This window comes from Onychostoma macrolepis, chromosome 21 (genome assembly GCF_012432095.1).
Source record: "Onychostoma macrolepis isolate SWU-2019 chromosome 21, ASM1243209v1, whole genome shotgun sequence".
Lineage (NCBI taxonomy): Eukaryota > Metazoa > Chordata > Actinopteri > Cypriniformes > Cyprinidae > Onychostoma > Onychostoma macrolepis.
Genome location: NC_081175.1, coordinates 25,060,458 through 25,076,241, shown reverse-complemented (window position 1 = coordinate 25,076,241; position 15,784 = coordinate 25,060,458). Strand labels below are relative to the sequence as shown.

Below are 15,784 nucleotides of genomic sequence, written 5' to 3'. Positions count from 1 at the left end.
CGCTGAATCCGTAATGGATCTCTATAGGGAAAACGCTTCCCACTTGTACAAAAAACTTTGATCTCTAGCACTGATGTAACCACATCAGAATGGAGAGTGATCAAATGTAATCGTTTAAAGTGATAGATCACTCAAAAAATACAATTCTGTCATCATTTACTCCAAACCTGAATGACTTTCATTCCTCTGTGGAACACACAATAATAAAATATGAGATATGTTGAAATCAGTTTTGTTCATCCATAAAATGAAAGTCAGTGGAGTCCAGTATTGGTTTGGACCCCACTGACTTTCACTGCATGGACAAAAACAGCTGAAGTATTCTTTAAAATACCTTCTTTCATGTTCCACAGAAGAAGGAAGTCAGTACGGTTTGGAACATTTCTAAATGCATATCGGGTCTTGCATCATCCCTGATCTCTAGATGAACACCTCTGCCTTTCCCTCAATGCATCAGACTCACAGACCCACTCAAATGATATTATTTTGTATTTTAAACCAGTTTTATATACATATATATAGTGGGGCAAAAAAGTATTTAGTCAGCCACCAATTGTGCAAGTTCTTCCACTTAAAAAGATGAGAGAGGCCTGTAATTTTCATCATAGGTATACCTCAACTATGAGAGACAAAATGAGAAAAAAAATCCAGAAAATCACATTGTAGGATTTTTAAAGAATTAATTGGTAAATTCCTCTGTAAAATAAGTATTTGGTCACCTACAAACAAGCAAGATTTCTGGCTCTCACAGACCTGTAACAACTTCTTTAAGAGGCTCCTCTGTCCTCCACTCGTTACCTGTATTAATGGCATCTGTTTGAACTCGTTATCAGTATAAAAGACACCTGTCCACAACCTCAAACAGTCCAACTCCAAACTCCACCATGGCTAAGACCAAAGAGCTGTCAAAGGACACCAGAAACAAAATTGTAGACCTGCACCAGGCTGGGAAGACTGAATCTGCAATAGGTAAGCAGCTTGGTGTGAAGAAATCAACTGTGGGAGCAATTATTAGAAAATGGAAGACATACAAGACCACTGATAATCTCCCTCGATCTGGGGCTCCACGCAAGATCTCACCCCGTGGGGTCAAAATGATCACAAGAACTGTGAGCAAAAATCCCAGAACCACACGGGGGGACCTAGTGAATGACCTGCAGAGAGCTGGGACCAAAGTAACAAAGGCTACCATCAGTAACACTGCGCCGCCAGGGACTCAAATCCTGCAGTGCCAGACGTGTCCCCTGCTTAAGCCAGTACATGTCCGGCCCGTCTGAAGTTTGCTAGAGAGCATTTGGATGATCCAGAAGAGGATTGGGAGAATGTCATATGGTCAGATGAAACCAAAATAGAACTTTTTGGTAAAAACTCAACTTGTCGTGTTTGGAGGAGAAAGAATGCTGAGTTGCATCCAAAGAACACCATACCTACTGTGAAGCATGGGGGTGGAAACATCATGCTTTGGGGCTGTTTTTCTGCAAAGGGACCAGGACGACTGATCCGTAAACGAAAGAATGAATGGGGCCATGTATCGTGAGATTTTGAGTGAAAACCTCCTTCCATCAGCAAGGGCATTGAAGATGAAACGTGGCTGGGTCTTTCAGCATGACAATGATCCCAAACACACCGCCCGGGCAACGAAGGAGTGGCTTCGTAAGAAGCATTTCAAGATCCTGGAGTGGCCTAGCCAGTCTCCAGATCTCAACCCCATCGAAAATCTTTGAAGTCCGTGTTGCCCAGCGACAGCCCCAAAACATTACTGCTCTAGAGGAGATCTGCATGGAGGAATGGGCCAAAATACCAGCAACAGTGTGTGAAAACCTTGTGAAGACTTACAGAAAACGTTTGACCTCTGTCATTGCCAACAAAGGGTATATAACAAAGTATTGAGATGAAATTTTGTTATTGACCAAATACTTATTTTCCACCATAATTTGCAAATAAATTCTTTAAAAATCCTGCAATGTGATTTTCTGGATTTTTTTTCTTCTCATTTTGTCTCTCATAGTTGAGGTATACCTATGATGAAAATTACATGCCTCTCTCATCTTTTTAAGTGGGAGAACTTGCACAATTGGTGGCTGACTAAATACTTTTTTGCCCCACTGTATATATATATATATATATATAGGATTCTTTATTTATTTAGAAATTCATTCAAATTAATTATAAAGTAACAGTAAAGACATTTTCAATGTTACAAAATATAGTTCTAATTCAAATTAAAGCTATTCTTTTAAACTTTCTATCAATCAAAGAATCCTTAAAAAAAAAAAAAAAAAAAAATCCTACTGATCCCAATCATTTCTGAAGGATCTGTTTTTACTGTATTTTTGGATCAAATAACTGCAGCCTTGGTGAGCAGAAGAGAAATTCAAAAACATAAAAAATAAAAAAAAACACTTTCCCAACCACAAACTTTTAAATGGTAGCACAAATATCAGAAATATAAAGATCATATTTAAAATATATAGACTAGAAGCAGATCATATTCCAGGCATTAGGTGAAAACTGACTTTGGGGCCCAAAAGTACACATTTTTGTGCAAGGAAGCTCATAATATCATGTCAACAGCAAAGTCTACGGTGGCTAAACTTGTGAACTCTAATGCAGAGACATCCTATAAAAATCAGGCACAATTAGATAAGCTTGCCTATGAAAACAGTAAATATCATGTAAGCTCAAGATTTTGAAGCAGATTTTCTCTCTTTTTGCCTCTGGTTAAAGCAGAAAATTAATGTTCAGACCTCTTTGAGAAGCAGCAGAGTGACACAGTTTGTGGGTGGCTATGTTTGTCTTTATCTGTGTGACCAATTCAGGATGGCATCAAAACGCCCAAGTTACATAATGTCTGGCAGCTACAGTCCAAGCAAATCACAGTGAGTCTGAATAAGAATGAGAGAGAGGAGCAGAAAGCCTATAAACAATATGTGAAACAGAGCATGCAACACACACACAACTTAACGATGTTATATAAAGCATTCACTGCCACACATGGACACATAAACACATAGATGTGAGCGAAAATAGAGCACACATTTGTGCCGCCTTTATTTCACTCCATTAAAGAATCCTATATGCAGTTTCTCAGCTTGATCAATGCTCCAAACACGGCGTGCAAAAACACACACGCATAAAGATATTTTACGAGCACTAATGTTCATAAAACAGCCGGCTGAGATGAAACCAATTAGGTTGTGTTCCCATGAGAAACATTCCCAGCGAGGAGATCGTCACATACACGCGGAGAGCCGTATAAATATAAAAGCACCCAGACAAGCTCTGTTCCCTGTGTCTAGTTTTCTGCCAGGACAGAATAAACTGCAGCGACGCAGGAGGATCTGAGGTTCAGATTCATATTGACATTTCTGCAGGGAAAAATCGGTTTTAGTAAATCTTTCACAGCCACAGAAAGAGATCATTACAGATTTTCTGTAGCATGGTGAGAAATCAGGGGTGAAAATGAATAAAATGGTGAAAGCATCCTGGTTAACACTCCCATTTATATGATAAAAAGTGCTCCAAAGTCAGTCATGATTTCCAGCATTATAACTGCTCTGAATGTTAAATGGCGTGAATAAACCTGCGCAAGGGCGTTTTAATGAATAAGGTAATGATGTCTAGTCAAACCCAACCCTTCTGTGACATGAGGTTGCATTCACACTCCATGAATTGCTGATGAATTTCAGCTGGCCTTTAAAAGCAGAAACCAGATCTCTGTGCACCTCCGTGCAAATATAAAAGTGATTAAATGAATAGTTCATCCAAAAATAAAAATTTGCTGAACATTTACTCACCCTCAGGCCATCCAAGATTCAGTTTGTGTCTTCATCAGAACAGATTTGGAGAAATTCATCATTCCACCACTTGCTCCCTAATGGATCCTCTGCAGTGAATGGGTGCCGTCAGAATAAGAGTCAAAACATCTGATAAAACCACGACAATAATTCACAAGTAATCCACGCCACTCCAGTCCATCAATTAACATCTTGTGAAAAGAAGTGAAAAACCATTGCTTCCGACTAAAATACGAGTCCTCTATCCCTAATATTGTTTTCCCAAGTGAAAAAGTCATCTTGTCTGAATCAGGAGAGAAATATTCACAGATTAAGCACCATTTGTATGCGAAAAAAGTCTAAAACAGTTCTAAACAAGCATGTTGGTGGATTGGAGAGGACAACAGGGGATGGACGTTTTCACTGGAGGAAGCGTTATAATTAATTATGGACTCGTATTTTGGCCAGAAGTGACGGCTTAAACTTAAAACACCTTAATGATGGATTTGTTTCTTACAAACACGCAGCTTTTCATTTTTCAAGGCATTAACTGATGGACTGGAGTGGTGTGGATTTGTGGATTATTGTAATGTTTTTATCAGCTGTTTGGACTCTCATTCTGACGGCACCCATTCACTCCATTGGTGCGCAAATGATGCATTGCTAAATTTCTCCAAATCTGATGAAGAAACAAACTCATCTAGATTTAGGATGTCCTGAGGGTGAGGACATTTCCAGCAAATCGTTTTTAGGTGAACTAACTCTTTAAACCTTCACACTGAATCACTGATAATTCATGTGAAAGGTCTATAGACCGCACTGGATATATTTTACCAGAGTTTCTAATGCAATAAGGACAGTGATTTTCTTGGCTCCTAGTCTCAGTCTGAAAAGGCTCATCCGATGCAAGGTCAGTGGGTTCTTAACAGTCCACTAAGAAGCAAAATCTTTTTAAAAGATACTAGAGGGATATTATAAAACATTTCTTTGGATGAACTAATCATCATATTGATGTGTTCAGCATAAAATCTTTAAAAGAGGCACTTTGTAGCATGCAAACTAGAGATCCATGAACAGAACTGTATATTCTTTCTGTAAAATAATAATCAGTACTTATTACTATTACTGTATATTATATACACTATATGATATGACTTCAAGATACACCACAGGAGATCATACAGTAGCACCACGACTTCTACAGTTAACAAGACCATTATTTCTCATGTGACGTTCAATGTAGCCATCTGAATCGTCAAATTTATGGATACATTGTGTATCAATGAAATGTTAATTTTCTCATTTGCCAACCAATATCAACAGACCAGCAAGCTGGCGTGTTGCTCAGCAACAGAACCTGTTATAAATGTTTTAATTAATTGAATAAATATGCTGCCAAATGTTTGAATGGTGACGTCACCCAACATTTTGGCAAACCAGCTCAGACAAACAAAGTGGATAACCAGACTTGTCTAATTGAAAACATTTTGTATTACAAAGTAGGAATTTAAACTTTCTTTGCAAACAGAGCCAATAATGTTGTAATGCAGCAAGAGAAATCATCCACTGAAGATTAATGGCAAAAGCAAAATTGCATATACAAAATAAGCTGCACTGCATAGATTTACATGTAAATGTGTTTTGTCATGCCATAAACACACCAATACATGTTTTACCTTCTGCAAACCTTAGTTGGTCACAAAGATGTGAGTTTATTTAATAAGACAGAGATGTTAGAAAAGCACCTGCTATGATTTTATTAATAAGCATTAACACAAATTTCTAAACCAAACTGAATCATTAATGCTTCTACTGAATCGTAAAATGTAGCCTTCTCATAATTATTTTAAACCCTGTGCTGCTGATATGAATCATGTCTAATATTTAATCATATTTTTAAACACCTTACTATATTATCTACATGGGTGTTAGTCTAAATGTCTTATACGGGCTGAGCACATTACTCGTCCTTTCTGCAGTGAAATAAAGGCATATCAATTTGCCATAATAGCTTCCACACACCAATCAATAATGCATAGAACTGGAATAATGCTGCTATTGATAATATAAATCTTGCAAACTGACCACAAACTTTCTCCACACACACACAAATAGAGTGGCCCCAAAATATATTTGGATACTTAAAATGTCTGAATGTTATTGCAAAGATGATAAAACATCAATTCAAGTGGCATTTTGACAAATGCCGCAGCATCTTTTCTCAGGAATGACTTTAATTTTCTTCATTTTTGCTCAATGACTTGTAACTTTAGCTTTTAGAAGAACAGTATATCTTACACCCTAAACTTCTTTGTGTTAAAAGTTTTGCTTGAAAAGTGTTGTGTGCTCACTTTCTTCAAGATAAATGCCACTTGGTGTTATATTTTGTTACCTAATGCAATTAAGTCAATATATAATTTACAGTAAGTGTGGCTTAAGTCACACTTAATAATCTCCCAAAATTTTAGAGGTCATTATACAGTACTTATGCCATGCTCACCTAGGCTGCATTTATTTAATCAAAAATACAGTAAAACTGAATATTGTGAAATATTATTACAATTTAAAACAACAAAAACCACAAAACTCCCAAGTCTTGTTTGCTGTCAGGTGTAGGTTGGTATGATTTTTAAAAAAGTTTTTGAAGACATCTCTTAGGCTCACCATGGCTGCATTTTTTGTTTAAATGTACAATAAAAACAGTTTTGTATTGTAACATATTTTAATTAATTTATGTAATTTATTCCTTTGATGCAAATCTGAATTTTCAGAAATCATTCTAATATGTTGATTTGCTACTCAATAATTTTTTTTTTTATCATCATCAATGTAGAAAACAGCTATGCTGCTGGATATTTGTGACCCTGAACCACAAAACCAGACATAAGTAGCACTGGTATATTTGTAGCAATAGCCAAAAATAGCCTATGGGTCAAAATTATTTTTTCTTTTATGCCAAAAATCATTAGAATATTATATGTTCCATGGAGATATTTTTTTTTAAATTTCCTACCGTAAATGTATCAAAACTTAATTTTTGATTAGTAATATGCATAGCTAAGAACTTCACTTGGACAAGCGACTTTCTCAATATTTATTTTTTATTTTTTTGCACCCTCAGATTCCAGATTTCCAAATAATTGTATCTCGGCCAAATATTGTCCTATCCTAACAAACCATAAATCAATGGCAAGCTTATTTATTCAGCTTTCAGGTAATGTATCAAAGGATTGATTCTTCTTTTGTGGAAACTGTGATACATACAAGAATTACCAGATTTGCTTTAGAAAATCTATCATCTAATTTCGTTTGAAATTCGTTGTAGCCTATCCTTCGTTTCAAACGCCTTTTGCAGATAAAATGTCCGTAACAAGTGTATTAAGACTGTTTTGACGCCGCGCAAGGTTCGACCAATTAGCTCAGTCCCGCTCTTCCTCCTCTCTCTCATCCCCGTTGAATTTCCCACGCGCGCCGTATGTCACATCCGGTTTCATTACCTAGGACAGCTCGCGCTCCCCAATCTCTCTGCCTCACACAACGAGATACACACAAAGTTTGGGGCTAACCAGACCTCCCTGCGTGACGCTAGACCTCCGGAGCCGCTCATCTAACGGGAACGGGAGTCGCAGGGAGGCAGAGAGACGACGCTCCGCACGCGAGATGCCCAGAGACGGCTGCGCGAGACCGAGTGCTGTTTCTCTGTCATTCCGTTGCTGAGAAGAGAAGAGAAGAGAGAGAGAGAGAGAGAGAGCGAGAACGAGAAAGAGAGAGCAGCGAGAACCGGGGACAGAGGAGCGAGGAGAGAGCACCGAAGAGCGGGTCTTAACGAGGCACCGGACCGGATCTGCATGCGAGAGCGAGACCGAACGAGCGGAGGCGCGAGATGCAGCGCGTGAACAAGCTCTTGAGTCTCATCGTGCTGGTGCTGATGGGCACGGAACTCACGCAAGTAGGTCTATCGCCATCTTTACCTCCCACACACACACACACACACACACACACACACGCTCTCTCTCTCTCTCTCTCTCTCACACACACACACACACACACACACTCACGTCTCACACAGATCCGACTGCGGTGAATTAGCCGAATTAATGGGCAGAAGAGATTAACGAATGGGATTACAAGCCCAGAGATATGAAGAGTCCACGTTTATACTCAATGACAGCTCACAGCAAACAGGAGAAACAAGCACGCACGACCAAGTTGCACGAAAAGCGCGTTATTTACAAATTTACATCTCATGTATTAAAGCAAACATTTATATGACTGTATTCAACCTATTCAATCTATTGTTTAGTCTGACTTTGCATTCCTTGTTTGGGGTCCCAAGGATTCCAATTCTGTAAGCATAGAAATAACAATAGTGAAAATAAGCTTTGGTGACACTTTATTTTAAGGTGTCCTTGTTACAGGTTACATGTGCTTGCTATTATAATAACAACAAATTATGCATAATTACATGCAAGTAACCCTAAACTAAAACCCTAGTCCGTAATTAAATGTATAATTACACTGTAACAAGTACTCCTTAAAATAAAGTGTAACCTAAGCTTTTTATTTTCTTCTCATGGAATCAACCTCAATCCAGCAGATATTATCCTAAAGCGCACATGCACTTTTCAGAAATGTGACCAAATGCTTCTGTTTGGGGTCATTTTGATCATTGAAAGTATACATTTGCAGAAAAACACAAAACAAATCTAGCAGAACTGTATTTAATGTTGCATTTTATTGCATTTACTCATATTTCTGAGACCTAAATTATGTTTTAAGTGTGTTATAACAAGCTCACATATATAACTAACGCAAGTCAATGAGTATCAAGCTGATATAAGTACGTTTTTGAGCTATTGAAGGCCTTGGGAGACCCCAAACAGAACTTGAGAAGTGCTAAGTAATATTAATACACTTCACATTTTGTAGAGCTGTAATTGCACATTGCTATTATTAGCACTACGGTCACACTTTATATTAGGTGGCCTTAACTACTATGCACTTACATCAAAAAATAAGTACAATGTACTTATTGTGTTCATACTGTATTGCAAAACACTATTGCTGCTATTAAGGTGGGTGGGATACGGGTAAGGTTAGGGACAGGCTTGGTGGTATGGGTAGGTTTAAGGGTGGGTTAGGTGTAAGGGATGGGTCAACAGTGTAACTATAAATGTAATTACAGAAATTAATTACAGATGTAATTACAGAAATTTTAAAAATATAAGTACAATGTAAAAACACGTATGTACACAATAAGTGCATTGTACCAAATGATTAATTCAAATGTAAGTACACAGTAGTTAAGGCCACCTAATATAAAGTGGGACCAGCACTACTAATTACATGAAAGAGAGTAGGAATAATTCAAAAAAGTGCACATAATAGCGCCTGATTATGATTATTTCGCAAAAAGAGAGGGAACGAATATAGAAATTTCTCAAATTGGGGCCAACAAGTCACCACCTGTCATAATGGTTTCTATATACCTTGGGACATATGCCATATTTAATTATGCATGAATGAAAATATGTTGTAGATGTATAGTGTTTAATGGGTTAAACTGTACCTCTATTTTTATTTTAATTGTTAAGCAATGCAACACTGAAATGAGACACAAAAAAACTCAAAAAACTCTCCCCCAAAGGTGTACATCCTTGGTAAAATGGACACTAATATGGTAAAGTGTTACAGAAAGAAACTAGAGCTTTGCACTAGAGAATTGAAGAGCATTTGGCCGCTCTTACTAACATTACCCAGTGTGCAGTGTTCTTGGCTCCTACATATGCAAACAGAGCTCTTCACGCTTCAGTTATTACTTTAACCAGCATCTCACTGTAGCATGTATTTTCATATTGATCGGAAAGGATGAGCATGTGAACCGTACAGCCTGTGTAAATGTTGCATTAGGCTCGCAGCGGGGCAGCATGCTTACTCGGCATGTGCGCGCAAGTAAATCTCAAACTGACTCTGCCAAACCCATCAATTACCGCCGCGTGGCTCTGTTCATCTTCTCATCTCGGAGATTTACGGCCCATTGAATCGGTGACAATTTGGCATTTTCCTCAGCTTTAGCCGGGTTTGAGAAGAAGACCTCGCAACATATAAACAAACACATCAAATCCATTCAAGTATTAGATGAAAGACATGTCACATACAATCATTTCATATCCAAAAATCATAACTGTCCCATAAATACACAAGGACAAAAACAGCAAAACAGCATTCTGGGATTCAATTTGGCTACTGTCAGTGTTAAATTAAACACATGAAGTACCTTAGGAGCACAGGTGTGAGCAAATGCATGTCGGGACAAAGTCATATGCTCGTCTCTCACAAATGCAGTGATCTAGTTTCAAACTCAGGAAATTGTCATTGTTTGATAATTGCGCTGTGGAAATTGAGTTGGCTTTCAGTTTGTGTGTGTGTTTAGGAGGAGTTGAGATGAGTCACAGGGCCCATTTTCTGTTCTGAGCATGGCATACATGCTTTATTACTGGATTCAACACTCTTAAAAAATAAAGATTATGTTTAGAAACCTAAGAGTTTATGGATTAATGTCAAAAGAGAGTCTACTTGAGCTCCTCAAAAAGCTTTTTTTATCCTCTAGCTCTTTAGAAAACCAGTTGTGTAGTGGTGCTTTAATGGATCATGAACCAAAGCACTTATCTTGAATATGTATGATGCGAATTCAGTATCTTCCAAAGAACACTCTCTTGCTCCCACTCCCACGCTCTTTATTGACATCTATGGTTCCTTGAAGAACCTTCATGGATCAATTCTAAGAAAATGGTTCTGACAACGGAACTGTTCACTGAAAGATCCTTTGGGGAATCAAAATGGTTCTTCTTAAAAATAAAGGTTCTTTATTGGCATTGATGGTTCCATGAAGAAACTTTTACTTCCATGGAACATTTCCATTGCAAAAAAAAAAAATTTCTTTAGATCAGGGATAGGCAACATCGGTCCTGGAGTGCCGCTGTCCTGCAGAGTTTAGCTCCAACCCTAATCAAACACACCTGAACAAGCTAATCAAGGTCTTCAGAATTACTAGGGCTACAGGCAGGTGAGTTTTTTTTCAGGGTTGGAGCTAAACTTTGCAGGACATCGGCACTCTAGGACTGACGTTGCCTATCCCTATAGATCCCTATTGTCTATAGATCACTAAAATGTCCTTCACACCAAGAAAAAAAGGTTATTTTAAGAAATTATTACTGAAAGGTTCTTGGGGGAACCAAAATTGGTTCTTCTATGGCATCACGACAAAAAGAAAAACCATTTGGAACTTTTTTTAAGAGTGAAAGATAAGAACTCAAGAAAACTACACAAAAACAAATGCACTTTATTGGAATTGATGGTTCCATGAAGAATCTTAAACATCCATGGAACCTTTACATTCCACAAAGGGTTCATAACAGTGGAAAAAGGTTCTCTAGATTTTTAAAACGCTCCTCACACTAAGACTGAAAAAATGGTTCTTCTATGGCATTACTGCAAAAACACGCTTTTGGAATCTTTATTTTTAAGAGTGTATCAAGTGTTTTTTCTTATCAAGTTGAGAAGAAAAAAACTATTAAAAACCTTTATTTATAGAGTGTACAAAACACACCATAACACCACGTTCAAAAAACAACATCCACAAAACATCTCTTAAAATGTAAATACTCATCACAGAACACCCCTAAACACACACAAAGCTTAAAACCGCTTACAGCAGCTGAACCAAAACTCAAAAGCTCAAGAAGTACACCTACTAAACACAACCCACAAAACATCTCCTTAATGGAAACACCACTTACTGAACACCACTAAGAAAAAAAGCCCATAACACCACCCACAGAACAGCTGATGGATCTCATACTACAGATTTGCTAAACACCTCCATCATTTCACCCACTCATTATCAACTAGTTCCCAACCTGAAACAGTTTGACAGAATGAGGTCTAAACTGATCTCATTTGAAAATCAGTAACATAATTTAGGTCAGAATGCAAGCTGGAACAAAATATTTCCCCTGTCCAAGTTATGCGCCAACCATCGATTGGATTTAAATTGATCCATCCAGCAGTTTTTCTAGAGGGCCTAATAGATCTAAAACTACTGTATTAAAGCATTGAGTTGGTCAGATTACACAAGATGACTTGACTGTGTGATCATGCAAAGCACCACTGATTTGAGTTTGTTTGACAGGCACTTTCAGACATATGCAGGATAGAGATGAGCATCAGCTCTTCCTAGCCAGGAGCATCATGCACCACTTAAAGTCCTAGGAGACATAAGACCAAAGAATTGTCCTCATTTCTAATAAATGGGTAGCTCTTTATTTGTATGTCAGATATGTCCCGTCCAAATGTCCTGTTTTCAATGGAAAAAGTTAACACAGGAAAGAAAACTACAATCGTCAGATGATTTCACAGTCTCCAAACCACACAAAATCACAACTAAATTGAATGACAGAAGTAAATGATGTGCAACAGGTGCACCTGTTTGTTTGTTTTTTACTTTTAGTAATATTTATATATTTGTATTTGCATAATATATTTTATATATATATATATATATATATATATATATACACACATACAGTATCTCACAGAAGTGAGTACACCCCTCACATTTTTGTAAATATTTTATTATATCTTTTCATGTGACAACACTGAAGAAATGACACTCACATTAGTGAGTGTACAGCTTGTATAACAGTGTAAATTTGCTGTCCCCTCAAAATAACTCAACACACAGCCATTAATGTCTAAACCGCCGGCCACAAAAGTGAGTACACCCCTAAGTGAAAATGTCCAAATTGGGCCCAATTAGCCATTTTCTCTCCCCGGTATCATGTGACTCGTTAGTGTTACAAGGTCTCAGGTGTGAATGGGGAGCAGGTGTGTTAAATTTGGTGTTATCGCTCTCACTCTTATACTGGTCACTGGAAGTTCAACATGGCACCTCATGGCAAAGAACTCTCTGAGGATCTGAAAAATATAATTGTTGCTCTACATAAAGATGGTGTAGGCTATAAGAAGATTGCCAAGATCCTGAAACTGAGCGGTTGTGTTTGGGAAATAGACGTATGAGTGCTGCCAGCATTGCTGCAGAGGTTGAAGGGGTGGGGGGTCAGCCTGTCAGTGCTCAGACCATACGCCGCACACTGCATCAAATTGGTCTGCATGGCAGTCTTCCCAGAAGGAAGCCTCTTCTAAAGATGATGCACAAGAAAGCCCGCAAACAGTTTGCTGAAGTCAATCAGACTAAGGACATGGATTACTGGAACCATGTCCTGTGATCTGATGAGACCACAGATAAACTTATTTGGTTCAGATGGTGTCAAGCGTGTGTGGCGGCAACCAGGTGAGGAGTACAAAGACAAGTGTGTCTTGCCTACAGTCAGGTATGGTGGTGGGAGTGTCATGGTCTGGGGCTGCATGAGTGCTGCCGGCACTGGGGAGCTACAGTTCATTGAGGGAACCATGAATGCCAACATGTACTGTGACATACTGAAGCAGAGCATAATCCCCTCCCTTCGGAGACTGGGCCGCAGGGCAGTATTCCAACATGATAACGACCCCTAACACACCTCCAAGACGACCACTGCCTTGCTAAAGAAGCTGAGGGTAAAGGTGATGGACTGGCCAAGCGTGTCTCCAGACCTAGTGAGCATCTGTGGGGCATCCTCAGACAGAAGGTGGAGGAGCGCAAGGTCTCTAACATCCACCAGCTCTGTGATGTCGTCATGGAGGAGTGGAAGAGGACTCCAGTGGCAACCTGTGAAGCTCTGGTGAACTCCATGCCCAAGAGGGTTAAGGCAATGCTGGAAAATAATGGTGGCCACACAAAATATTGACACTTTGGGCTCAATTTGGACATTTTCACTTAGGGGTGTACTCACTTTCGTGGCCAACGGTTTAGACATTAATGGCTGTGTGTTGAGTTTACACTGTTATACAAGCTGTACACTCACTACTTTACATTGTAGCAAAGTGTCATTTCTTCAGTGTTGTCACATGAAAAGATATGATAAAATATTTACAAAAATATGAGGGGTGTACTCACTTCTGTGAGATACTGTATATACTGTATATATATATATATATATATATATAATAAAAATTTTTTTTAATTGGAATTCATTTAAAAGAATCTTGATTAAAATAAATTATATATACATTACATAAAGCTGTATTTAACACTTAGCTAATAATTCTGATGACACGTGCATGTTTAGTTTCAGTTGGCATGATGCTTCTGTTCCCAGTGATGCTTATGCTGTCTTTTCAATTTGTGTTAATGTCCTAATCGTATTTCAGTATGTAGCCCAAGTCCAAATGTAGAATCCATTCAACCTTCCATTAACGAGAGAGAGAGAGAGAGAGAGAGAGAGAGAGGGAGAGAGCAAGAGAGAGGATAATGTCTCTTTCTCCTCCAGCTATAGAATGAATAAGATTAGTTCTTGATTACCACGGTACAGATATGTGTCTTCTATGGTCTTATCACCTTCATGGAGATAAAGGTCATCACTACGCTCTCACAGAAGAGAATAATCTAGCCTGTGGATGAGAAGAATTATCATATTAGTAATGGCTCTGCCTTTAATCGATTGTGTCTGGTTTTGAGTATGAAAGGGAGATAAAAGGAAAGCGTGTGTGTGCGTTTAAAAGGAAACACAAGCTGTTGTTTATATGATGGCATTTCACCAGCAGTGACACTCATTGTTTCTCTCTAACAACCCATAAATCATATGCACACAAGTTTGTTGAAATCTCCAATCGATAGCAAGACAGATCTATCATCAGCATGCGCTCAATCTTTATACTTGTGTTGTCCATCATATAATTCTGTAGCATCTGAATTGTGAAAGGGCAAGTGTGTGTGTTTACTGTTTTGTAAAGAAAGAGACAGACAGCAGGAGGATGCAGAGACACACTGACTGTCCCTTCTGTGTTAAGGACAGTGAATGATTTGAAAAGGTGTGTTGTTACTTTTTAACAATCAGAAATATGATAACCAGTGACTAGGATATTATAGAGACTATAGGTCAGGCAGTTTTAATCTTGGCCAATGTGGTGGATGACCAAAGTCAAACCGGCACAGCCACTGTTGTCCAGCCACTAAGAAACTACCCAGAAACCTTAGCGAGTGAGAAAATATTAGCAACCATATCATCAATACATTTAATATATCAGTAAACAGCCTAAACAGCAACGCAGCCAAAAGGCAACATACTAAGAACTATTCAGAACACCCTAGAAGCTACATAGCAAAACATTAACAATCGCTAAAGTACACTTAGCAGCTTAGCAAGCTGATGCTTAGCAAATACTAACAAATTACACTCTTAACAACCATTCAGACCACCCTAGCAACACTATCATTCACTAAGTATACCAGAGGAGCATAGCAACACTCGGGGAACCACCCAAAACTCCCTGGCAATCAAATTTCAACTCACAAACAACTATTCAAAACAGCCTAGCAACTGCAAAGCAACACACAATCACTAAAAACATTTTAACAGCATAGCAATGCCCTGGCAACCACCACGAACACCCTAACGAACAAATACCAAAATACAAACAACTGTTCAAAACTCCCGAGCAACACAAACATCACAAAGTACGCTTTAGAATCATATCAACAGCCCTGGCAACCACTTAGAACATCTTAGCAACTGTACAGCAATCTATTTAGCACAAAAGTACACTTGAATCGCATAGCAACTCAAAACACCCTAGCAATCCAACTGCAACACACAAACAAATTTTCAAACCACTCTAGCAACTGCAAAACAACAAAATTACTAAGCAGACTTTAGTAGGATAGCAACACCCTGGCAACTACCCAAAACACCTTATCAACCAAACTGCAACACACAAACAACTATTCAAAACACCTTAGCAACTGCAAAGCACCATAAAATCGCTAAACACACTTTAGTAGCATAGCAACGCCCTGGCAACCTTTCAGAACACCCTAGCAACCAAATCCTAACATACGAACAACCAACAAA

General features: G+C 38.4%; 1 protein-coding gene across 1 annotated transcript in view; it reads left to right on the top strand.

Annotated features, from left to right (window-relative positions):
• The first annotated feature begins 7,240 nt into the window (after positions 1–7,240).
• The window catches only part of olfm1b (olfactomedin 1b), a 33,037-nt gene continuing 24,493 nt past the window's right edge, over positions 7,241–15,784 (top strand). Inside the window, exon 1 of the mRNA XM_058758913.1 lies at positions 7,241–7,725. Within this exon, the coding sequence (XP_058614896.1) occupies positions 7,660–7,725 (66 nt within the window). The 5' untranslated portion in view covers positions 7,241–7,659. The remainder of the gene's footprint in view (positions 7,726–15,784) is intronic.